Raw genomic sequence first — 27,924 nt, forward strand, 5'->3', positions numbered from 1 at the left:
TATGAAAAAGAAAACAAAACTTACTCGTTGTGTGGTATATCCTCCTCTTGATCAGCAGTAACAAATATTCCAAAAAGTGTTATAGACATAAAACAAATACATAATAGACAAAATTTCGAAAGTATTGAAGAAGTCCAAGAATTTGCGTCCATTATGATATTTGCTATTTTATGTGTTTTTCAGCAATAGCCTAAAATACTTTTATATATATGATTTTATATGTACTCGTATATATAGGTAATTTTTGATACTATTTTAATTATATAATTTAGAAACAATTTTGACTAAACAAATGATTTTTTTTAATTAGATTTTTTAAAACCACATTTAATAAAATTTATTTTGATTTCAAGTTGAAAATTTAATCTCATATTTGACTCTAAATTATAGGCTCGTTACCAATAATTAAAATTAAAATACGAACTTCAAAATATTTTTACGTAAATATTAAAGAAACAATAAACCAAAAAAAACTACTGCACTAATAAATATTCTTTTTCGCGGATGTTGAAATTAATGATAACACTTTAATTTTCAGTATATTTTTTTTTCATTTATAAGATTAATTTCATGTTTCAATTTAAACTTATCTCATTAAATAGACTTCACAAATTCCCAATTGTACTTGTACATAACTATTTCACTCTGATTCATTATCAAATATTTTTGATTTTGTTTTAATGTTTATTATTTCAATTTAATTTCAGTGGCGTTTTTATTTAATTAAGAAACATTTTTTAATGTTACTTAAATCTTAGAAATATCCAAATGTGGACTTTTATATGTGTGTATATGCATGTATTTTACTATATATTTACCAGTTATATTTTTTATGTACATATATCCTTTATGTATATATAAATATGTTCTAAATTTATTTTTTAATATTTCTATGTACATATATCCTTAAATTTCAAAATACAATATAGCATTCTATGGATTAATATGGGTTAAATTTTGCTGTGTGAGCACATACGTATACATATGTATATATAGAAGTTCGATTTTTTCTTTCTGTTATAATGGTAAAACAGTATGATATTAAGAAATTGATGAGAGATATGTTTCTTTATTTCTTGCAAAAAAAATAAATTTAATAATATTTAATTTGGTGTATTTTATCTTTCTCAAAGCTTTTTTTTATGACAGAAATACTTTTCTTTGATGAAAAAGAAATAAAATTTCAATTATAGGTACTTGTATTTATTCCTTTTATATTTTAAATACGTGTATGCATATTAATGTCAGTATTATATAACAACTTTCTATAAATTCTATAAATTAGCTGTTTTGTTATTGTTCTACATTGTCCTTTAAAATTATAATTTATTTAAAATTTTTTATTCTTCTCATTCCTGGAAATTTTATTTAATAAATATTATATTTAAATAGTAATTTGACAACATTTACCACCGCCTAAGTGCACGTTATACATATATACATACATATATAAATGAAATATGGATGTTTTTAATTTATACACGTTTAATACCGGTTACAAAAAATTGATTTTATAATAAAGTATTATAGTTTAGTTATATATTTATAATATTAAGTATCATTTATAAATTATGTATGTGCATAGAATATATATATATACATATATATATATATATATGTACACTTAGTTATAAAACGAAGGTCCAATTTAAAAACACTTCAACCTCAAATTAAAATGTTTCTAGGACATAATTATTCGATAAAAATTATATGATATTTTATTTTCACCAAATCGTTTCAAAATTAAAAAAAAAAAAATTAAAAAATATTTAGAGTTTATATAACAAGTGTATATAATCATATGCACTTTTTGTTATCAAATCTTTAAACTTGACTAATATTTAAACTACAGCAATTACGTAGCTTATTGGGGCAACTAAATTCATAATAAAATTTACAAGTTATTTTACCACATGAAAAACAGCATTTTGTTGCTTTTAATTCAACAACGTTTTATGTAGATTTTTTTTCATTTCAATATGACATTTCCTGGATGCGCGGCGCAGCTCTTTGGACTTTTATATAAATATTTCACAAAAATATATATAATAAATAATTCTTTTATGTAGATGGTCTGAATGAGTAGTTTTTGCGTGAAGAGGTCTTCAATATTTAAATAAAAGATTTTTTGTCTGTCTATCTCCAACAATTTTTTGCTATAATGTTTATATTTTATACATACATAATTAAAAAAGAAGAAAAATATAATGAAATAATAAAATTTTATATCAAATGAAAGCTTTTCAGGTTTTTGTTTCAAATTTATTTTCTTCTTTTAATCATAATTATTGTTTCCTTTTTTAAGGACTTGGGTATTTGTGTACTTTTAATTCTACTCCTGTATATAAGCTCTTATGTATGCGAATGATACATTAAATTACCTATATAATGTACCAATTTTATGTATGTATGTACATTATATAGTATTATGCATTTGAAACTGAACACAAACTGGGTATATAATTATAATACTTATATGTATACAATTATTCATACTACATTCTTATATATTTACTTTTATGCTTATGTGATTAAGTGTATAAAATATTTTTTAAATGCTCAAAAGGCAAAGTTATCTCACAATTATTATTATATGAATGATGCAATATTGTCCTTGAAAATGCACTTTTAGTATGGGTGAATAAAATGTCTACATGCTTAATGTTGAAATGCATTAATAAGCTGTAAAAATATTTATTTCAGTTATTATTTTAATCAATACAGTCTATATTTTTTCCGACTGTTGTAGTATTTCTTATAGTATTTTTATAGTAAATTCAAGGTAAACGATCTTTACTTTTCATACAAAAACAAATCAAGTTCTAATTTTTTATTTCTAGATTATAATATGCAGGTATATCGTTTTCAACAAAAAAAAAATCAATTTTCAAAAAAAAAATTCAATTTCAATTTTCTTTAAAATCTTAGTTCAACAGTTAATTTTATTCATTTTTATAATGTATAAAATAAAAATTAATTTCAATATTTTCTGAAATTTTGTGCAAATTATTAACATAAAAAATGAAGTAGCAATAAGTATGGGTATAAATGCAATTTACCAATTTGCAATAGTTGTAAATACAATTTTCCGATTTTCTGACTATGTGTGTTTAAAATTATTTTTATCTATTGGATAATTTAAGAATTAACATTTTTATTATTAAATTTGAATAAATAATTTACGTCAAAAATGATATTGGTTTTTACGATTGCAATTAATAGATTGTCTATAATTTTTACACACTTAAATAGGAAGAATAAAGATTAAAATTCATATAGCATAATATAAATATAAATAATTATATAAATAGTTATATTTCAAATGTAACTTTATAATATGCATTTACCTCAAATGTTTAATTATATGTACATATGTGTAATAAAATTTATATATATGCATATCTGCAGATCAAATATATACATGTTATGTACATATACTACCTCTTTAGTACACTTTCCATATAAAATTTTAATTTTAATTTAATTGATAGTTTATTATGGGATTTTTCATATACAATTAACACAAGTCTAGCATATATATTAAATTGAAATTTTGCAAAATGCCATAAAAATAAAAAGCATTTTAATTGAAAAAAATTAAGAATTAGACACTAAAAAAAATTATAATATTATATTTTTATTAGTTGTGAGAAAAAATTACTGCAGGAGCCTGCGCACAATGATCCAAAATAAAAACTGATTTTAACCTGATACTAAAGTTTTTGGAATTCTCAAAAAAAATATATACTTGAGCATTCTTGCAAAATACAATAATAATGCATGTACAAATTTATATACTTTTCATTAAAATCTTTTAATAATTGAATTTTTTATTCATTTATATTTATTATTTTATTAAAGAATTAATAAAGATGAAAACAATTTTATTTAGGAAAAAAAAGTAGATATTTTCTCAGATATTTTTGCAATTCCTTTGCTTGATTTTTAAAATATTTTACAAGCGATACAAGCAATCTGTATTAAAGAGTATTCCACAAAAAACTGTCACCTTGTCAAACGGTTTATTAAAACCACAAAAGAATATAACTAAATAAAAATATATTATTTTAAATACAGTATGAAATACATAATGTTCCTTGCTATATTAATATTGGCGAATAAAAATTTTTTGAGTTATTTAATACTATAAAAAAAAATCAATTAATATAAATTAAAGTTAAAGTATTTTCCACCTTTTTCCTTTTTTTTGATATTGAAAATATTTAACAATGTTTATGAAAGACTTTGAAAAAGTAAAGTTCTCAAAAATTTTACCACTACACATAAAAAAATTATTGAAGAAAACACCGTTATTGAAATAATGCAACGGTACATTTTTCTATATTTAAATTGATGTATAAACAAGTAACGTACTTGTATTCCTTTACAACTTACTAGAAAAATACAATGAAGTAGAAACTCAGTAAATTAAACTCAACCTGGAGCTTTTTAAGGCGCAAACTCTTTCAACACAATACAGAGAAAATTGGAGAAAATTTTGTTTTTGGTTTTGCTTCAAAAAATTATACTACTTTTTAATTTTCATACTATTTCAAGTATGTGAATTTTAATACATATATGTATGTAAATTTTAATATAGAGCTTTTTGGTAGCATTATATTTTCCATATAAATCTTTTGAAAATTTTCAAATTATTTTCCTTCATTTAAAACGCATTTTATGCTTCACAAAAATATAGCAAAAACTGTTAAAAGGATATTGTTCATCCTTTCTATAGGTACAATATAATCAGATCATTTATCTGCAATAATAAATATTAATTTAATAAGTAAAAGGCAAGAATTTTATCAAAGTTTCATTTTAATATATACAATTTTATTTTAAATTTATTGAACTAGTATAGCACATTAAAATTCTTATATTAAAAAAACCTTCTTGTTTACAACATTAACTATTATTGAGACATATTTTTATATTAAAAAATTGTTGTTGAACAGCATTAAAACATGTTTATAGAATTTAGTTTACTGTAAAAATAGATAAATTGTCCTTAGATTTAAGCAAAACTTTTTGGAATTATTTTTTTTAAAAATAAGAAGGCAAAAATCTTCTAAAAATAGTGTAACTTTTGAAGGTCTTTTTTAGATAAAATAATAAATACACAAAGCTGCATACATTACATATATGCATCTGCAAATTCTATTATTATTTAACAAACTAAATGAAAGCACAAAATGCTAACAAAAAAAAAATTTAAATGAATTGCTCAAGCGTACAAGAAAATACAAATTGATAGAAATTTATTTAAAAAATTTTGAGAAAATCTTTACAAACTTCAATCAAGATTTAACTTTTGTAACTTTTCGGATTAAAGTAACCCAAAAATAAAGACAAGAAAATAAAAAAAAGACAAACCCATACATAAGCTTACAAGAAACAATTTATGTAAGTATTAATACAATATGTTGGTATGTGTATTTATTTAACAAAATAATATATGAATATTTAGAGTGTAATGTTGTATGTACATAAAAAGATAGTAAAACATAGGACATAGGAGGGGTTTTCCAAAAAAGGCACAAAATTAGTTAAAATACCACTCGAAAAGAAAAATACACAATACGAAAAAAAAGTATAAAGTATTAAGGGTGGACGTATGACAAATTGATGGGGAGGTTTTTTATGCGCGCTTTTCAGTATTCAAAAATATATTATAGAGAATTCTTTGGTTGAATTTTGGGTTTTTTTCACTTTTTTAAATTTTTTTTTAAATGTTTTTCCTGTGTTATATAAATTTAAGTCAAACATATTTATTTAAACATATTTCATTAAAACAACACTTTTTACATATCAAGTAAATTTAATTTAAAAACATTTTGAATATTTATGTAAGTAAATATTTTTTTTAAATTCAAACTCTTTATATATTTTTTAATATTAAGTATGTATGCATTAATTTTCCACTTCAAACTCTCTTTTTTTAATTTGATAAGAGCTAAAAATTTTTTGACTAACTTTTTTTTATTTAAGGACATTCATGCATAGAGTATCTCACATTTAACATTACTTTGTTTATATATGTAAATACATAAATACAATATATAAATTTTATTGTTTAATATTATATCCATATTATCAATTCATATAAAAAACACAAAAATGTATATGCATATGTGTATATAAAATTTATATGTAAATTTATATATGTTTAATATATATATATATATATATATATATATATATATATATATATACATATGTACATATACATATATATACATATATGTATATATATACACAAAAATATATAAATATAACTATATAGCATGAAAAAAAAACTTTAATTATCAATTTAATAGAAAATTACTTCTTTGCGCGAGAATGCTTTGAACAATACTAAAAAATAATTTTATGGTTAAATATCCTTTTACCAATTTTTAGGAAAATTTAAAAGAAAACACAACAGAAAGCTTTTTGGTGTGATATCATATTCTTCGTTTGCTTTACGTTATTGCAATATACCGTAAACTAAATTTAATGATTATATTTAACATGTTTACACTCAATACCATATTTTCGTCTCCATAAAAATTCTATTCACTGTCTTTTTAGGTTAACATCAATGCGTTAAATATTTGTTTCGAGCTAGTGATTGAGATTAAGAAATAAGTTTCTTCAACATTTTAAATTGTATTTTAAAAATTTCATTCAAATGCCTGAAAATAATATTTTAAATATTGAAAAAAGTAAAGGTTATATTTTTTTTTGATTTAAATACATAAGTTCGCAATTTGATTTATTTACCGTTTAATGCCGTTTAAAAGCTTTGTCTTATATCTAGGGTTTTCTATCAGAACATGACATCTACATTTTTTGCAAGAAAAAGTTATGAATGCAGTGTAACTTAAAATTTAGAGCGCTTTCTAATGTAAGAAAAGAAAATAATTTTTTCAGTAGTTTTAAAGAAAAATCCTTGAAGAACACTATAACTAACCAATTGTTCCAAAAAATTTTCTGACAAAGTTAGATATCAACAGTTATTCACTTCTTGAAATCATAGAAGTTTTTAGGGCATTGAAATTACAGATACATATGTACTTACTGTACTTACAGAGACATATACTTTTGAAATGAAAATGTATTCTATTTTTTTTTACAGTTTCATTTCAAGATGAAAATGAAGCATCTGCACACATTCATTTCTACATTTCATATTTAAATGCTGATGTTGATTATTTTCATATGAGGAAAAACACGTTTAAAAACATTTATGTGACTTATTCAGTTTGGATTGTTAATTGCAATTGGAAAAAGTGTAGATCTCATTTAATATAGAAAAGCATATTCAAATTTTATACAATGTAATATTCAGTAGCAACATTTTAAAATGCAAACTTTTTAAATCATCTTCACCAAACTTTCAATTTTTAATGTTTTAGTAAAACAAAACTAACGCAAAAAAAATTTAATGATGTTCTACTCGAAATGTATTGGTATTGGCAACTGTCATATTTACCAAAAATAGTGGAAAAATATTTTGCATATTATTATAGTTCAATCTACGATTCAGTGTAAGATAAGATCTGATAAGGATTTATACATCAATTTCATTTTATACCTTAATGACATACTTTTTACAGCAATGTTTTAAATAATTGCAAATGAAAAATGGATTAAAAATTTAAAAACAAAAAAAATCACATGCAGTATAATTTACAAAAAAGATATGAAAAAGTTATTTTTTAAATAAAAATGCAGAATGCAAAATGAAAGCCCGAAAATAATAGTAATTTAATAAAATTTAATTTCCGTCTACTAAAATTTGACTTATTTCTGTTTTGTTTTTAACATGTTACATATTATTATACTTACGATTTCGTTCAATCTATTTTGTAAAATAAAAAGCGATAAAATTTTTTCCGACATCCAGCAAATTCTAACAAATTTTATTTGTGGCCCATATTCTATAAATGCCCCATTTTTATTCTTCAAAATGTCTATTATCGCTATTGCTACTGAAAACTATATTCTCATGAAAACTAAAAAAAGAAAATTCAGTATTCAAACTGTTTTTATTTTCATTATCATACAATATTTCAAGATCACGAGCCTTATTCTAGTTGTCGAAGTAGAGCGACAATTGTCGTCACGACTTGAATTTGATATTCTAAATGGCGATTAAAGTGACACGTGTCGTGGAATAGCGGGAAAATGTGTTTCAGGTATATTCCAGTTGTCGTTGTAGAGCGACACATGTCGTAGTGAAACGACGTTTTTTGTCGAAAAGTATTTAACAAGTGACAAGCGAGATGGATACACCAAAAATATAAGTTTAAACAAAACAATTTAATAAAAATATAAAAAATAATAAATTTTGTAATTTAATACATATATGGTTTGAAAGTCTGTAATAGCTTATAAATCTGTGAATAAAATAAAATGTTTGTAACTAATGTATTTGAAAAAATTATTATTTTACACTCCATTTGGCAAATCCAATGGATTAGAACTGTCCCTAATCTTAAATCTTTTGATCCTTAATTGTTGCTTTTTTTCAATTTCATCACTCTCGGAGTCTGATGAATCCATAAACCATAATGCAAATGACGACATTTTTTATTTTCCTCGTATTTAAAAAAATAAATATGTATATACACCGAATTTTTTTTTTTAGTTTGAACTTTACTCGCCAAAATTTCTTTTTAAAATGTATCAATTTCACTTGAAACGTTTCATTTTCGTTTATTTCTCGCAGTCACGTCACTCGACAACTAGAATACCATATTTCAAATGATGTGACAACGTAAACGACAAATGTCACGTAAGTGACGCGACAACTAGAATAAGGCTCCACATCAGTGTTCCCACTCAATAAAAACAAAATGTATCCAATTTCGAGAAAAAAATGTATCCAAAATGTATCCAGCCTCCTAAAGTAGAATTATTATACTAAATCGTCTTATTTTATACCAATAAACTCGTAAATAATATTAATTTGCTTTATTCAACAATGTGAGTTTCGTTATTTATAGTAAATTCTTTTAGAAATCACACGCAATTTCTACTACATTTTAAAATTTAAGGTCAGAAAATATATGTTCTGTAGCTGTTGAACTATGCGGTAAAAACGATTCAGCATGAAAACGGGCAAATTTTATTTAGTCAGCAAATTAAGTTTTTTGGAAGATAAAGCACTTAAAAGTTACAGCACTTTAAAAGTTTTCTAATATTTATTTAGTGTTCGAGAAAGAAATGTATCCATATTTCAGCAAAATTTTAAAATGTAGCCAATTTCGACATTTTAGCAGATTTGAGTATCTTTGTATCCAAGCTAAATTTTAAAGCAAAAATGTATCCAAATGGATACAATTGTATCCAAGTGGGAACGCTGCTCCACATCTACAATGTTTAGACAAGGAAAAAGTTTAGAAAATTTATTAGTATCTGTAGTACGTAATAGGAATATTGCGAGCAAAAATTTTTTGTATTTTTTTATATATGCATTATTTTTAAAATAAGTTGTTAGTAATTTAATGGATTAAAATATGGAAATGTTGATGGAATGCGTTAAAATTGTATTGCTAAGACTATACTGTTATACACCCATTTTCAAAATAAGAAACAAAAATCCCAAATTTTGCTGATAAGTATTTTTTATATTTTGAATTCACTCTTTCCTTAAAATTAGAAATCCTGCCCTTAGGAAGATTTTCATTTCAAACTTCAAATAATTTAATTATTACAAGGTCTGTCTGGTATAAGAAAGTTTTGAAATATTTTTAAAAATTTTATAGTTTTTGCATGCCTGGGATCATATTTTTTGAACAAGAATGAGAGAAAATTATGGCGTTTTCATTTTCTTACTTTTTGAAGCAAAGTACATACATATACCTATCTAACAAGCAGTTCGACTCTCCGTTTACATCACACTAATAAATCATTCATCAATCTTTTTATACAACAAATTCCCTTAGCTAAAATAGTTAACCTTATATTATTTTCATTTATATACGCATAGGAATTTTTTGGAGAGAGAAAGGCCACGCAATAGATGTTTACCTGCCTTTTTACAATGCAATTTTAAAGGCAAATAAAAGCGTTTTTTTTTTGTAAATATAAAGTATATTAAATAAAAAATTTTAGTGTTGAGATAAAAAAAAATAATTATAATTTAAATAATATAATTTTAAAAAATAATAAAAATAAATTTTATATAAATTATATATAATTAAAAAAAAATTAAAATGTAATCAATATTGTATATAAATATGTATATAAATTTTAAACTCATATTTCATATAAATAATAAATTTTGCTGTTATCAAAATAAAAAGTACAAAATGCTTACCTAACTTAATTTAATTTTATTTCAGTTCAATGTTTTTGATACACTCGTTTGCTTACAGTATTTTGTTTCTTTCTTGCTTGCATAATTCTCATTGCCCTCTATTTCTAAATAAAAATGGAATATTTTTAGAAATTGGAAGTGGCAAGCAAACGAAACTAACAGAATGGATGGAGTCGCACTACTTCTTAATAGATATACATTGGTTTAAATTTTTTTTAAGTTTTGCAAAGAAAAATTTACTGTTTTAAAAACTTTTAAAATCTTAAACATTTGTTTTTCTTGGTTCATTTCAGAAGATTTTATTTTTGGAAAAAAAAATTTTTTCATTAACAATAAATTTTTTTTTATAACTTTAATAAACAATACTAAAAACTTTAACAAAAAAAGAAAAAAAAATATTTGAACCGGAATACTTCGGAACCTAGGGTAGAGGCACTAGTTTCCGAACAGTTGCAGTATCCGAACACTTCGTTGGTTTTTTATTTAAAATAAGAAATTTTCCCAAGAAATCGTTCAAACCAAAAACGCAAAAAAAAATGTTTATGTTTTGGGCTAGTGCTTGTAAAATTTCAAATAAATTACTTTTATGCTCTTTGAATTATAACTCAGTTTATGTTAGTGGTTTGTGAAAAGCGTTTGATTTGGCGTTTTTTTTGTAAAAAAAATAGTGGAACTGTGTGTGGAAAGTAAGTCTTTTTTTGGTATATTTTAAGGTCTATTTAGTGATAAGTATATATTTTCATTGGAATTTGCTTAATTTTGTTAAAAAAATCATAAAACGTTAACAAAAGAGTAATTTTTAACTAAATATTTGCAGTTCGCATATTGGTGCCGACATTTTTTTATATTTTCAGTTTCCGAACAGTGGGTTCGGATTCTGAAGATATGAAAAAGATGCATATTTTAGTATCCGAACAACCAAATTTGTATATAATTAATTTTTTATAAAGGTTATAGTAGGAACATAAATTAATTATTAATACATTAAGTAAATAAATTTAATTGTCAGAATATCTATTTTTACTATAAACATAATATTTATAAACATAATATTTAAAATAATTAAAATATTGCACATGTAGAAGTGGCAATTTTTTAAAGAAAAATTTTTACTATTTAATATTTTATGCAAAATTTGTACTTATGTGAAATTGAGCGAATTATAAAGACCTACTGAAACTGAGTATTAAAAAATTTTCTTAAACGCTCATACATTTAGTCTTAAATTTAAGTCTTAAATTTAAACCACCGTATTACGAATCATAAACTTTTTAGCCTAAAAAAAAGTATTATTTTGGAATTTTTATATATATAATCTATTTTATTTTTACAGTTCCGTTAATACTAAACATTTTTTTTTGCTGAAATTTATTAATTTAATTTATCAATTTCTATATCCCCTTGTTTTTGTTTAAATAAAAATCCGTAATAATAACTTAAGTATTCGAAAATCAGCTGCCAAATAAGAATTACGACCAAAACACTACTCGATCGATTAATGGGTAAGAGGTTAATTAGAGAACAATCAACCAAAATTGGTCCAAATCCATATTTAACACCTGACGAGGAAGCACAATGATGTATTAACTTATGCAAATGTGGCTTCCTTTTGAAAACAGACAATTTCCTAAATACTTTGTACAGCATTCAAGACAGTAAAAGAAAAACACCTTTTAAAAATGATCTACATAATGATGATGATAGGAAAGTTATGGATGCGTTTCTTTATGACACGAAATCCTATATTGAAATTCAGAGAAGCTGAAAATATTACCAAAGGCGGCAGACACTGAGGAGAGCATACTAAAATGGTTTAACAATCGAGAAGACCACTTGAAAAGTATAAACCAAGAATATAAATATTATAAACAACCCTTCAAAACTAAATGGCGATGAAACTAGCAAATTTATGACATAAAAGAAAAATAAAAGCAGAAAAAGGCTAAATCAATTAAAAAATGAAGAGAGGAAAGAATAAAAAAAACCAAAAAGTTTCTTAAAATTCGTTATTCGTTATTTTAGTTTTCATTCTTGAAGTTCAATTTAAGTTCTATTCCTTTTTTGGATTTAACGGTGAAGTATCATGTGAAAAAACTGTACCTACTTGCATATTTAAAGTTTTTTCATTATAAACTTGGTTAACATATTTAAAAATAAAACTTATATTAAAATAAAGTTTAATTTATTTAATTAGTTAATTTTTTAATAGAAAAGTACCTATATATCAAGAAAATTTGTATGTTCGGATACTAGAATAAAAGTGTTCGGCAACTAAATTTTGGTGTTCGGATACTAGAAAAAGTGATACTTTTTACAAAAATTTAATTATTTATTATAAATATAATTTCAACAATTTTTTGACATATTTAATGCTATTAAGAATTCTTTCCGCTTTTAGAAACAATTTAAATATTTGCCTTATGTCTCGTAGTTAAAAAATAATATAAAGTTAAAGTTAGAAAATGTGTTAACTGTTCGGCCACTAGTGCTTTTACCCTATAATATTATTGTTTATATAATAGTATTGTTTTTGTAAATTTTATTACTTTGAAATACATCGGAGAATATTGTTATATTTATTTTAAGCTTCCTGGCATCATAGATAAATATATAAATTTTATATTTGTATATGGCATTAGTAAGTATTAAGTAGCAATCAATTAAAAATATTAAAGGAAGGAGTACGAGTATCTTGAAAAAACAATGAAACCAAATTCTTTCTAGTTGTCTCTATCTTTGCTTCAATCATTGTTAAATTCGTAACAATAGTGTGTTTATTTGAACTCTACTCTATAAATATGTGTAATTTGTAGGTTGAAATTTTTTTAGAATAAAAATAAAAAATATTTTAAAATATTTTGAAAATATTTTTTCATTTCAAATCTGCAAAAAAAATCAAATTTAAACAGAATTCATTAACGTTTTTCTCTTTGAACAAATTTATTTCATAAATTGAAATTAAATATACATATTTTTATATAACAATACGGCGCGGCGCTAAAACGTGAACATATTTTTTTTGATATTTTGTACTATCTTCAGTAGTAATTTTAGTTTAAACCAAAACAAAAATAAATGTTGTATTCACAAAATTGAAAACTTAATAAATTTACGAGTTATAAATTAACTAAAACACTATTTAAGAAATATTTCTTACATATCCTTAAATAAATAATATTTAAATGAATATGGTAGAAAATATTCATTTGTTTTTCAATTTGAAACTTTGCACTGTTTTCTTTTTCCAAAAAAAATTGTTCTTTTTTCCATATGCTATATTTTTTTTATAAGTTCTTATAAAAAATATTTGTTTTTGAATATTTATTATTAAATATTTTATAATTTTTCACTTTAATTTTAAAACTAAAATCATAAAGCTTTCTTTGTTTACTGTTTATAGTAGCACGGCGTACTTTTCCAAGAAAAAAAAAAAACAACATTTGGCATTTAATGTCAATAACAATTTGACAATCCTCAGAGCAAAGAAAGAGTTGCTTCACTATGTTTTTTTTTCAAGACATGACTTATTAGTGAGCGCAAGCGTAATAGAAAAAAAGTTGTCCCTTCCTTTAGTATCTTTAATTCGTTTATTCGAAACTTTAAAAACTCGTATACGAAATTTTTAAAAACTTTATAAAGTTTTTGTATGCAAAGCAGACGCTTATATTACTTTTTGAACAAAAATGAGAATTATCAGATATTTATAAACACTTATTACATATTTATGAACTTTTTAATAATTTTTATATATATGATTTTGGATTATACGAGTAAAAGTGTGAAACTTAGAAAAAACCATTATCACCTATTCATAAAATTTTTAAAAATTTTTTCAAGTTTTCTGTCTGGTTTATTTTTTTTTTAAGTGAACATTTTTTTTCTTTTTCAGAGAAATTTCGTCATTGTTTCTCTTTTTAAAGTTTTTGCAAGTTTTATCCCAGACAGACCCAATATGTCCAATTTTGTTTTGCCTGTAGTGTAGCATTTTAGCGAAATCTTAAAAAAATTAACATGACGGAAGGTTTTTCAAATCAATTTTGTGATGTTTTTATAACACAAAACTACAAGAATGTAAGCACTAGTAAATTAAAGATTGAATTTTAGCTTTCTCTAACTAGAAATTTGAAAAAAGTTAACCTTGTGGAAGATTTATGATGTTAAAAAAGGCCTTCTATACTTACGAATGGCTGTCAAAATAATTGAGTTATATGCATAGAGTACGATATAGTGGGACAAGTAATCAAACAAATGTAATCAGAAGAAATTCATTATACTAACCGTTTTTCCTCTAAAATTTTATACAAAGTCATATTTTTGTATGAATTTTGTTATTTTCATTCCAGTACTTTCACTGCTATCAAAACTTTAAGCCTGCAAACTCTAAAAATAATATGTAAGACGAATAATAACCAATGATCAATGTAAAGAGAAAAAAAATGTGAAATGAAAATTGCATTTATTATACCTCTCACTTTTTTCAATTTATTATTGCTTTTAAACTATTATTTTGCAAACTATTGTCTAATACATAAATAACCGATTACAATCGCTTTTTTTTTTGGTAAATTTATTTGAACCATTTATACAAAATATATGCATATGTTAATGGCTAACAAACAGAATAATTCTATATACTAAATTTCATTATATTTTAACAAGTAGAACTTCTAAACTGAGAGCTACATTATATGTATATGGGAATTATAACGCAAAATCAACGTAAGAAATCAACATTTCAAATTTTCTATAATACTCATATTATATACAGTTTCAAATTAATTTGGATTAGTATGACTTTGTAAAAAAGTGAGTTGAAATCCTTTTCAAAAAATTATTTGGTGCAAAAACAAAATTAATTGTATAATTTACCATCTTACAGGAAAACAATTTTGTATTCGATCTTGTAATAATATTAAAATTAAAAATTAAATTGCACACAATAAAATTTCTCGTTTTTTACAAAAAAATTTTAAAAAACTTTTCATATCTTTTTGATAATTATTTAAATAAAATTGTCTAATCAAATTATAAATATTTTATTTGTTAAAAATATTGTATAAATTATTTTACATATCAACTATTTTAAAAGAAATATACACAATTTTCATAGATAGCGTACCGGATACAATTATTGACACTCTTAAGCGGTATTTTTCACAAACTTTTCTTTAAGAATTATAAAAATTTAAGCATTGGTAAAAATAAAGTGAATATTCCCCTTTCATATTCATACACTAAAACTTATCAAATGTCAAATAAAAATATTACAAATTAAATTTGTTTGCGTGAATACCAAAAAGTACAATATTGACAGGCCTTAATAGTACAATTATTGACAACCAAATATAACTATTAAACATGGTATAAATGTACAATTAATACATAAATTAATGAAAATGCTATTCAAATAATAAAACAAACGGAGACTCCGTTGTAAAAATAATAATATTTGAAAGCTAATTCAGACATTTTAAGTTATTTTATACAACTGGGACAAGTAGATAGAAGAATGAGTGCAATGTTCGTTTTATCTGTTACATTTAGTATGATTTTATTACGTATGCATAATATTTAATCCCAGAATATTAATCTAGAAAAAGGAAAGTGCATTTTCAATGCATTGACCCAACATCTGCTATGTTATTACCGATATTGGATCAAGCACCCTCTAGCAAGTTGATATACTGCATAACTATTAAACAATGCTTACATGTACAAAAGGTAATTCTTGCATAAATTCTTGCAAAACTTTATTGCGTAATAGTAAAATGTTGGAGAAGCTTAAAAAAAACGAATATGCATGCATGTACTTATATGAGAATACATACATATATGTATATGTTCTCAAATATCGGGCGTGTCACAAGTTTTAACAATTATTTTAATTATTTTGTCTTACAAAAGCAAAGTTTCATAGTACCTCTTCACTTTGCCGAGTTATTATTCTTAAAAATTTGAAAATGTGCAATTTTTAATTGGTGTCAATATTAGGAAATCAAAATTCGTTCAATTATTGACACCCTCTCTTATAACTATTTAATACTTTTTTTTAAGTATTTCTATTTTGCAAATATAAAATTAGTTAATTATTTATTTTAAAGGTACCACAATTAAATTAAAAATATTACAGTAATCTTCAAAATTGCTAATTTTACATATTGAAGTTCAAAAATAATTTTCACTATTTTTTTGCCTAAAATAAATTTTGTAAAATTCTTTTTTTATTTTTAAAAATTAAAAGCCTGCCAATTAATTTAAATTTATAACAAAGTGTTTATAGATAATAAACAAAGAATAAAGAAAAGGTAATTAGTAATTTGTGATTGACAGTTATAAATACTCGAAAAGCGTGTTTTTGGAGCGGCAATAATTGTATCCATTACGCTATTTTAATATTAAATAAATTTCCAAAAATTTCAATGTACATATATCACCCATATTCTCATAAACAAATTGAAATCGAATATTATACTCAAATTTTGTAATTTACATTGAAAACCTCAAACTTTTGAATATTACATTACCTCAAGTGTGCACGTAGCAAAATAAAAATGTATGTAAATCATATCTAAAAAAAACTTCTTTAACTTCCATTAGAACAAAAGCAAACTGGAAAAAATTCAAATTGGTTATATTCCTTAGCAGTATGCCTTTGGTAAGAAATTGTAAAATAAAAAAAATACATTACATTTCAAATTCATTTTTCTCCCAATATATTTATTAAACCAAATCAATTAAAATTAAAATAGATTTGAATTTAAAGGATAAATAACATTATTCGTTTGCTGTAACTGTTTTCAGTTTCTACTTTAAACTTTCAAAAAAGTTTTATGCATACAAATATATATTAAAGTAACCAACCTTAAAACAGGTTAGACTGTTACACATATGCAAAGTAACATTAGAACATAACTTATAATTTTTAAACTCCCAAAATTTTGGCATACATATAAATATTAAGTGTACTTAAAATTTAGGTTAAAAGGGTAGAAATTATTTATACGAAATAACATGAGGTATTGTTAAATTATTGATAAAGTTTTATTTATTAATAGTACCTCATTTTTGCTGATATAATAAGATGTTTTTCTCCTAAATCGTGAATCCCAAAATTCTATTAAAATTTAAGTGTACTTATGTATATATTTCCCAAATATTTTTATCAAATTTTTATATATGTATGTATTTTCAAATAAATTAATGTTTCAATCAATTGAGACTGTTGTAAATTATTTTCAAAAAGACCTTATTGCAGATCTTAGTTTTTTATTCGATTCATATATGTATGTATATAACATATTTAAATTGAATGCTCAAAAAATTTTTGAACATCAAAATCATACCTTTGAAAAAGTGTATTAATTAGTTTTGAATATTTATTAATTACAAAATGTATGTAAATAATTTAAAAATATTAATTTAATATGCATATACATGATGATTTAATGATAAGTGGAATATTATACAAAGTGTGCGCGACTCAATGATATTCCCGAAGCAGGTGATAGAATGTCTTCAGACGAACAAAAAACACCTAGTGTGATTTTTCTTTTTGGGCTCTTGTTCTTGAGAATGGGCCGCCAAAGTTAGAATAACCGAAAACAGTTTAATTTTTACATTTTTATTTATAACCCAGGAAATATGTCAGTTAAATCCTACTTTGTGTACTCATTTTAAAGCTAATGAAAGTCTCTTTCTAACAATATTCAAGTACAAAGTCAAATTTGCTCAAAAATTTGTTTACTAAGTTTAAAAATTATATCAAAATGAAGGTCAGAATATAGGGCTCTTTTTCCTGTAAAAAACTGCTTAGGTTAAAAACTTGGAATTATGAGTAAATGACGATTAAACGAAAATTTAGTATAAAAATTTTTGAAAAAATTTAATTTTGCCGTTAGAAGGAGAATTTCATTAGCTTTAAAATGAATACACAAAGTTGAATTTACGTGTCATATTTCCCGAGTTATTAATAAAAATCTGAAAATTAGAAGGTTTTCATGTAGTCCAAAAAGAAAAATGTAATTAGATGTTTTTTGTTTGTCTAAAGTCATTCTATCATCCTGCTTCGGGAATACCATTGAGTCGCGGAAACCCTGTATATCATCATTCAAAATGGATAAAATTTTTGTTTTTTGAACTACGAGTCAACTTTCCACAGCTTCCAAGATTTAGGGATTTTTACGAAAAAAAGAATAGATGCTTTAAGCAAACAGCCGTTTTCTAACAAAAAAGTCTTAGTAAACTTAAGCCTTGAAATCAGCATATTATTTAATTTTATATTCTATCCACTTACAGAATACCATTTAAATTTAAGAAAAAAATTAAATTTCTTGCTTATTTTATTTTTTTAAGTATTATCTAACCTAAAAATTTTGTACATTTTTTGAAAATTTAAATTTTTTTTAAAGAATTTTTCCCAGTTTTTATTTTAAAATCATCACCATTTTTGATTAAAAAATAAAGTTTAAGAGACTGGCCAAAATAAAACTTAAAAAAAAACACAAATTGCAAACATTTGTAATTTTTACAATGAATAACAAAAAAATATCCTCTTAATACTTCCACTATTAAGTTTTTCAAAAACTGTTTGTTTGAAGCTTCTATCTTTTTCGGATGGAAGTTATTAAAATCCGTGTATCTCGAATACAGGGATTGATGCCTAGTTCCAAACAAAAATTTTAACCATTTTTATTGTTCTAAGAGATATGTATATAATATTGTGCTCATTACTGACTCACTCTGTAAGTATAATTTTTTTTAATTTGAATTATTACATTTTTAATTTTTTTCAACGAAAAATTTCAGAAGATATAAAATAGCAAAATATTTTTTATTACTTTTTGAAAGTTATGGTAACATTGAAATTATAATAATTTGAAAAATAAAATTCAACGGCATAACTTTCCACATAACACTTCTTTGACATTATGCTATATGAGACAAAAAATAGATTTAAATAGATTTGTTTAGCAATTTTTGAAATTTATCATATTTCTTTGCTTGATTATTTTTGAATATTACACAATTTTTAACTTTATTTATTATACGTTAATGACTATGGCCAAATAAAATTTACATACATATACATATATGTGATTGAAGAATATTGAAAAAGAAAAACATAATTAAATGCTTCGGTTATACATACATACATTCATATATTGTTTGCTAATACATATCTCTATTTAAATTTTTATTCAAATTTTATATGTACATAATATGTATTTATGCTTACAATTTTGTTATCTAGTTTTACATATTTTAAGACTATCTTAATTTTTGCATTAACTTATTGATAACCTAATCACTACTTTAATAATTTGAATAAGCGTATTTTAAAAAATTATTTTTATTTTCTAACAAATGTATCTTAATTTATTCTTTGCGCACTTGACTCACCTTCGTTATTATTAACTGGTTTTCGACTGGATGCAGGGGGGGTTAATAAACCTTCTGGACACAAATGCCTTGAATTTTTGACAGCTGGTGATGCTTCAGGTTGATGCATAGCATATGCATTGGATAGCTGTTCCCGACGTAAAAAGGCTTTTTCCTAAAATTTAAGATAAAAATGGCATTATGTATCGCATTCGACAAATGAAATATTGAAAATTTTTTGAAAATATATTTATACTAACCAACATTGTAATAGATGTTGTGTGTGTTTGTACCATATGTGAATCATCAGTAACAATTTTTGGACAAAAATGGCCCAAACCTTGTTTAGATTGAACTTGTTCATTTTGTTCAGGCAAGAAGAAAAATTGGGCTTCATCTTTTATTATGTCAAAAAAAGGTTGCATCCATTTAAAACAACCGACTAGTGAATCCCAATCATAACCGGAAACACGCACAGCAGTCTCTCTATAAACAAATTGAGTATAGGATATTTTCCATTCAATACCTATTTGCAATAATACTTACTTCCCGAACGTATGACTTATAGCAGTAGCAGCAATAATGGAATAAGGAAAATTGGCTATTTCTAAATCTAAGGTACACAAATCAATCAATTGAGCTGTTTGAGAAAATTCGTATCCAGAAAATTGTGGATAAATAAAGGAATCATCAATCTCTCCTGAACAAACCGAAATTCCACTGTCATTACCAAATAAACTACCTAAGTTTGAGGAATGAGCACTATCACTACCACTATTTCCGCTTTTACACGCTGATTCCTTTGACAGGTTAAAATAAGTGTTGTTATTAAAATTGAAACTATTATTTTCCTTTAAACATGAAATATTTTTATCCTGGCACCTTTTTAAATAATTACAATTATTTTTATTAAGAATTTTGGAGCTTAGTACAGATGCATCTTTTGTGCTTCCTTGACACGTGCTTTTCAAAAACGCAGAACCTGATTTGTTGGTAATATTTAATTGCATATAAATACCTAACCAGCCCATTATAGTAACAGGAGTGATTTTCCAATCTAACGCTGATAGCAGTAATAGTTCATGTTGTAAAATATCTTCCTCTTGACAAGCTCCATCAGTTACATAGGCGAACTCCCCAATCTTTGGTGGATAAATTTCTTCCACTTTAGCTGCAACAAATAAACACGTTATTCCAATTAACTGAAGATGAGTCTTTTGAATGTTTTTTTGAGTTGATAAATAGCGATCCAAATAATCTACCGCTAAATAATAGGTTTCTCTGTGAAGCTTATAGACTTCACAAACTTCTATAAGCCAATCCAATAATATTGCCCTCATACGCGGTTGTAATCCAAAATGATTACTCATCATTGAAGACGTTCTTTCTGAAGCAGCTTTCTCATCGGTTTTGCACATCGCGTTCCAAACATCTGAAGCATTTGCCCATGATAAAGCTGGTAAAGGACATGGTCGCATGTCGAGGGATGGTGTTAGAGCTCGATTCTTATGGGGTGTGGCGTGATATTCATTTATTTTTCCAATACTTTCTTGCAATTTTTCATAATCTCGAGAATTGCTTGTTGAAGACTCCAATACTAAAGTTGATTCATCTGAACTTGGTACAAAATCGAATTCGACTCCAGTAGATAAGCAGGAAGAAGAACTGGCAGCGTCCATTTCTTGTTCTATAAACTCACCGATTTCATTAACAGCTATCGGTGATGGCGAAGAATTGAGAGACGATGATTCAACTGAGCTAGACAAGGAACATACTTCTCTATTTCTGTATGAATTTGGAGTTCTTGAACGTAATACTCCTCCAAACGAAGTCGATGCAACTGGAACAAACACATTAAAAGAACTTAAAGAATCCATCATTTGCATTCGTTTTGGTGCAGGTGCATCAGAAAAATCCTATAAAAATTTTCAATAGTTGTATAAAAAAGTTAAAAAATTGAAAAGCATATTTTAAATATGTATTTATATAAATAAATATTTATCTAAATAAATATTACTTTTTATAACGTATTTTATGTATAAAGCACATATTATGAAACCTTTTATATTTCAATACATAATAATACATATAAATATGAATTCTAAATTGAACAAAGCAAAAATTTTCGATTTGAACATCAGAAATATCTCAAAAGAAATACCTATGCTTTGAATGATTACGATGTTATAAGTTTCTTAATTAAAATTTTTATTTAAATTTTAAACATTAGGAAAGCTCCCTTTTTTTAATCTTTTTGATTAATATCTCTATAAACACTGAATATTTGATCAAGAATCCTGCACACGTTTTCTAAGGAAATAAAATAAATCCTGTAGATAATATCAAAAAGGATTGCAAAAAAAGAAACAAAAGATATATAACTAACGAATATTCTTAGGTATGTACTCATTTTTTTCTCTAAAATATATGCAGTAAAACTAACGTACCAACTGAAATGATCTTACACAAATTCATGCAAGCACAAAAAGTAACAATTCCTGTAAGGGTATCTGCAAAGTACATTTCTTCACTGAAGGGTGCGTTAAAATATATAAAAAGGAATGAAAATAATAAAATAAAAATTTAAAAATACACCTGGATTTTTCGCTTTTACATTTTGATACAGTATCGCATTTTAAATGTATGTATTTGCGTACATAACATGATTACGATTAACTGTTTTAAAATAACAAGGACTACTAACAATAGTTAGAATATTAACATAAAAAAAATATCATGTATGAATTACTGTAACATAAAGTTACATATATTATAACTCTATTTTACTTAATAATTGTTTTCATTTTGCCAAAATTTTAATATTATTTAAAACATTGATTTTGAAAATTAATTTCATTATGAACTTTTAATTTTTCTTCTCGAAACATACAAATATTTTCAAAAAATTGCAGATATCGCCATGCTCAAGATTATTTCTTGATTCTGTCATGGCAATACTTAATGGTTAAATTAATATACATACTTATATACATACAAAGAATTATCCTTTGAAAATTTTTTTTGATTATAAACTTACATATGTATGTTTATTGATATAGATATACATATGTGCATATAAATGCATGTGGCATTGTTTGTTCATAAGGGGACAATATATATTTGAATATATGCATATACATACGTTATGTATAGATAACTAAATTTGTGAAGCATATTTAGTACAAAAATAATTTATACAATATCCAAAAAAAAGGCAGATGTGAACAACGAAAATGCGCAAACAACAATTTTTCTTACCTTTTCTTACTTTTAAGAAATATTTTATTCTCGTTTTTCAATGACTTGAGAGTATTTTGTAAAAATTCATTCTTATACCTAAACACCAATATTAGAAAGCATTGTACTTTTGTCTCTCTATATTCATAATAAATATATCAAGCTATATATTAAATAATTGGGAGTAGAAAATTGAGTAGTATACACAGTTAGATATAAGGATTTAGCTGATTAACAAACATCATCATTGAATTAAAATTTAAATAAATGAATCAAGTCCACGATTTCAAACAAAAAAAATTTAAAACTAACTTCAAATTATGACTAAAACTAAATTACTATCAAAAAATAAATAATAATCAAATTTAAAACATACCTCTTCATTTAAACTTGAACGCCTTTTCTTCCTTTGATTTTTGTCACAAGAATTCAATTTTGTAAAGATTTCTTGTGAGTTACTAAGTTTATTTTTGCTATAGTGTTCCTTGTTTTTGACTAATTGACTAGACGAACTTGAACTTAATTTTATATTGCTAATATAATTGTACGGTTCATTCATATTATGAATAGGTGTTTCCGAACTTGTTATACTTGTTGCGTCAAGGACCAATTCATTTGATTTAATATTACTTTTGCCATCTGTAGTTCCAGAACTGGAAGAGCTTGTTGCATTAAAACTTACGTCAATTTTTTGATCTTGTTCTGTTGCGGGCGCACAGAATAAGGCGTTAGATTTATGAGTTATATTTTTTTCAACAGATGTATTAAAAAATTTAGCTAGATCAAAATTCGTAGATTTGCTTGAGTTTTTTTTGGTGTTATTGAAAGTTATATTTGGGCTATTCTTCCTTTTCATATTTTTCAAACTACCACTGCTGGTTGATCTACTTAAACGCTTAGTTGTACTGCAAAAATATTAAAAATTTACCTTAATGAAAATGCGCAATAAATCACATATTTATACTTCTAAAGCTTGTTATAGGTATCTAACAACTTCATTCATAAACTTATCATCATATTATTTAATATTTTTGAAAATTTGTACAAAATTTAAGATTCTTAAACAAAATACTATGAAATATTTTTTGAAACAATACTAAGAAATTTTTAAATGGTTAAGGTACTGAAACTTTGAAATATAACAGACGTATACAATACAATCATCATGACACAAAATGTAAAGTAGCAATTTTCTTCCCAGAACATTTTCTTATAACCACGCAGTAATTCACTGCAAATATTATCTCGAAGTGTAAACTATATCACAAAGGGTTTTAAGCATTTAAATATAACGAAAAAAATTTACTGTGATGTAAGACCTTAGCTTAAAATTTATTTTATTTTCATTAGAAAAAGTCATCTATAATTATATACATATATTTATAATTATATACATACGCTTCGTTTTTTTTCAAAAACCATACTGTATCGATAAAAGTGATCTATGCAATTTTTATATAAAAACATACTATAAATTTTGTCAAGAAGCTCAGTTAGAATTTACATAGATATTTTATTTTATCTCTGCCAAAAAGAAATTTAAAATACATTCTATTATATTTTTATGAAAAAAGTTACTTACCTTCTATATTCCATTTTATAATACCAAATAAATTTAAAGTTGTGTATTGGTTGTATTTTTAATTAGGATAATTATGTATGTAATAATCATGAATCTAAAAAATTAAAAATGAAATTTAGAAAATATTTTTTGCTAAAGTACGTAAAAAAGAAAAGAAAAACATTCAAAAATATGAAATACCTAAATTCAGAAATATGGATAAGTTCCAGAAATGCAATACTAAAAAAGGTACATACATATGTATGTAGTACATAGCTTTACTTAATATTACATCCGCCAATATTGAGAAGATTTGATATTAAATAGGTACGCTACATACTTTTAAAATTACTTTCATCAATTATACTATAGATTATTTATATCAATTATGCTATAGATATTATAAACCGTAATCTTTTTTATAGACAAAATATTTAACCTACATAATAAAATATAGAACATAATTTGGAAATTTCCTTTCTTGAACAATTTTTGTAAATTCAATGTACAATGAAAAATTTTAAAAATAAAATGCATGTTAAAAGTTACTTTATTAAAAAATTCTAATAAGAATGTCATTATTCAACGGGCACATTGAGAAACTCAAGTAAGTAATATAAATATTCTTGGACAAGCTGCTAGGTAGGTACCTATATACTAGAACAAGATATATTTATGGTTGGAATTTACACAAATTTCTTAGAAATGTTATTTCAAAGAATCTTGATAGGTATATAGGTTTTGCAATTGAACCTAATTACTACGTTATCTTTGTATGTGTTTGAAACTACTTACAAAAACTGCACAAAAATACGTTAACTCAATAATAATTGAACATTTACATATATCCTTTTTGATTTTTGTAAACTAAAGAGGGAATATAAACTAAGCAAGGTCCCCGTTTTACCACTATTTTAGCTAGGCACTATTTTCTTATATGTAAAAAAAAATTTCTCTTCTACTTCAGTATTTATTTTGATAGGTACATTCATCCATATAAACGCGGCTGTCTATACATAATGAAATCTATATATGTATATAATTATATTTTATACTTATTACTTGTACTTATTTGGATTTAAATTTTCGCAGGTTCAAAAAATTAGTAGACAAAATAAACATACATATATACATACCTATACCTATCTCTTATTTTATCAAAAATATTTTGTTGGTTATACGATATACATTATTAAAATTAAAATTCTAATATAATTATATATTTGGATATATTTACACCTTTACTTTCTCAAGTGCACAATTTATTTCAAAAAACTTATATACGTATATATTTTATGCAAAAAACTTTATTTTAACACTATAATTAGGCACGACAATAAGCAATAAAAAGTTATCACTACTAAACATTCAAATTAATAGTTTGTTTAATTTTATAAATTTATATTTTAGTTTTATAATTTTAAATTATTAAAATTTAAACTCTTATTTAAAAGCACCGTGTATCATAAATTATAATTAAATTTAAAAAAATCTTGAACAATTTTCATGCCGGGCTATTAAGGCAAAGGCATATTTTACAAACTGTCTATTATACGCTTGACTCTTTCTCATTCCTTTGAAATTTCATACATGTAAATTTAAAGAGAATAAAAACTAATACATACTAGAATATAATTTTAACTAATCTTTTCGAATAATGCAATAAACCTACAATTTTTCCTTATAAACATGGGTACTGAACTGATACTATTTTAAACAATCAACGACTTGTCTCACTCCCGTTTTCACATACATACATATTATATACTTATAACTATTAATTTTGAGAATCAGCCCGCCACATCAAAAGTAAATTCTGTAAATTGACACACAAATTGGCGGTTAATATTGTTTCAGTAAAATTTTTTATATTTTGATAATTTTTAATTTATATGAAACTTTAAAATTTTAGCTTTCCAATCATAATAATTTTATTCTGATATTTTCATTAGAAATTGTCTTAAATTCAATCTAAAATTAAGGCTTACCCGCCAAATTTTCTTATATCAAAACGTGGTGTACACGTCAAATGTCAAATAAATGAGTTAAAATAAACAAATATTTAAATACATAAATTTATTTATTCATGAATGAAATTTATAAAAATTTATTTAAAAATAAATAATATAAATTGTCCAGAGTCAAATTTTGTAAATTGAATAAAAATATTTTTGAAATTAGTTTAAATAAATATTAATTCAAAAAACCATTTCCCGCGCGCGCCAAGTTTTTTTTCATGATGAAAAAGATGTATTTTTTTCATTTCAACATTGTATAAAGCAATATTCAGTATCTTCTTTTTTACTCTTCATTTTTCACCACAAACAAATATTTTACTTTTTAAAGATCGTTTGTGTGCGTAAAGAAGCTCAATTATATCTATGCAGAGTAGAATTTATTGAGAATTAAATCATTCTTTCTAAATACACTTACGTAGAGTACATCGCACACATATATTTTTAAATTCACCACGAAATACATAATAATCATGATCATATGAATTTTAATAATACATAATCGTATAAAATTTTATTGTATTAACAATTTACCAGCTGATTGATTCAATACTTAGAGAAAAAAGATCTTATATTATTCATTATTTCATTCACCCAAATAACTTGACCTCCATAATACAATTTACATATTATGTCGATTAAAACATCGGAAAACTATTGCATTGTAACAAAATTTCTAAATATTTTAACCCTGTTCAGATAAAACTTCTTTATTTATTTAATTCAAAAATGTTATGCAATTTACTAATTTCTCTTCTACCTTTAGCACTTTTGAAAATTTTTTTGATTTAACTACATACATATGTGCGAACTGTTAGAATTTTCATTTCATTTCTTCTTTTCTTGGACAATTCTTGCATAAATTCGGTCTTTTCAGAACGGTATGTTTTATAATTTTATCTTTTACCTACCTTTAATTTTAATTTCAAGTGAAATAAAACATCCAAGCCAAGCGTAGGAATTAATTTGTTACCGCCAACATTTTGTACTAGATATGTTATAAGAACAACTAAATTCAACACAACTATCAATTTTACATATTCTTTTTAAGGTTCTGATTTTTAAAAATCATTTTCAAAATATAGGTAGACACACGAATTTTGAACGTATTAAATTACACAGTTCCTTTAAATTGTACTTTTAAAATCCATGAGTTAATACTGAAAAATTACATACAAAAATAACATACCCACATATCGTAAATTTTGATTATTTTATATAAATTTTTTTAAATTAATATTATCAAAATTTTTGTTTATCATAATATTATCATACACAATTATTGATCTATGGAAATACAAATATATATTTTTAAACATTGCTTCAAACATTATTTAAACATTACTTTTAAACATTTTTATAATTTTAGCTTTCATTGATAAGCGTTCAAGTTTCAATTTTGTAAACTAATATCTTAGCCAAAA

At 24.0% G+C, this 27,924-nt stretch overlaps 2 protein-coding genes across 8 annotated transcripts in view; both read right to left on the reverse strand.

The window, feature by feature from the left end:
- LOC129612490 (voltage-dependent calcium channel subunit alpha-2/delta-3) overlaps window positions 1-6,025 on the reverse strand; it is a 79,333-nt gene extending 73,308 nt beyond the window's left edge. Inside the window, exons 1-3 of one of the 4 annotated variants that reach the window (XM_055526108.1) lie at window positions 5,559-5,738; window positions 1,911-2,156; window positions 25-1,355 (exon numbers count right to left, since the gene is read on the reverse strand). In XM_055526108.1, coding sequence (XP_055382083.1) covers window positions 25-152 — 128 coding nt within the window. In that variant the 5' untranslated portion in view covers window positions 153-1,355; window positions 1,911-2,156; window positions 5,559-5,738. Of the gene's footprint in view, window positions 1-24; window positions 1,356-1,664; window positions 1,704-1,910; window positions 2,157-5,558; window positions 5,739-5,976 lie in introns of those variants that run through there. The other 3 variants (XM_055526111.1, XM_055526109.1, XM_055526110.1) reach the window with 3 other exon arrangements.
- Window positions 159-27,646, reverse strand: LOC129612491 (G1/S-specific cyclin-E). Of its 4 annotated transcripts, XM_055526116.1 has the most exons (7): window positions 27,412-27,646; window positions 24,507-24,600; window positions 23,301-23,829; window positions 20,234-21,603; window positions 19,948-20,173; window positions 19,709-19,862; window positions 159-190 (listed from the first exon to the last, which is right to left on the reverse strand). In XM_055526116.1, exons 2-7 carry the CDS (start codon window positions 24,518-24,520, stop codon window positions 180-182), a joined length of 2,304 nt encoding a protein of 767 aa, XP_055382091.1. In that variant the 5' UTR covers window positions 24,521-24,600; window positions 27,412-27,646; the 3' UTR covers window positions 159-179. The 4 variants fall into 4 exon arrangements, with proteins under 4 accessions (XP_055382091.1, XP_055382088.1, XP_055382090.1 ...); XM_055526113.1 differs by lacking the exon at window positions 159-190 and having other exon boundaries at window positions 19,225-19,862; XM_055526115.1 differs by lacking the exons at window positions 159-190; window positions 27,412-27,646 and adding an exon at window positions 25,622-25,761 and having other exon boundaries at window positions 19,225-19,862.
- Between the last annotated feature and the right edge of the window lie 278 nt (window positions 27,647-27,924).

This window comes from Condylostylus longicornis, unplaced genomic scaffold (genome assembly GCF_029603195.1).
Source record: "Condylostylus longicornis isolate FDR11 unplaced genomic scaffold, ASM2960319v2 ptg000072l, whole genome shotgun sequence".
NCBI lineage: Eukaryota > Metazoa > Arthropoda > Insecta > Diptera > Dolichopodidae > Condylostylus > Condylostylus longicornis.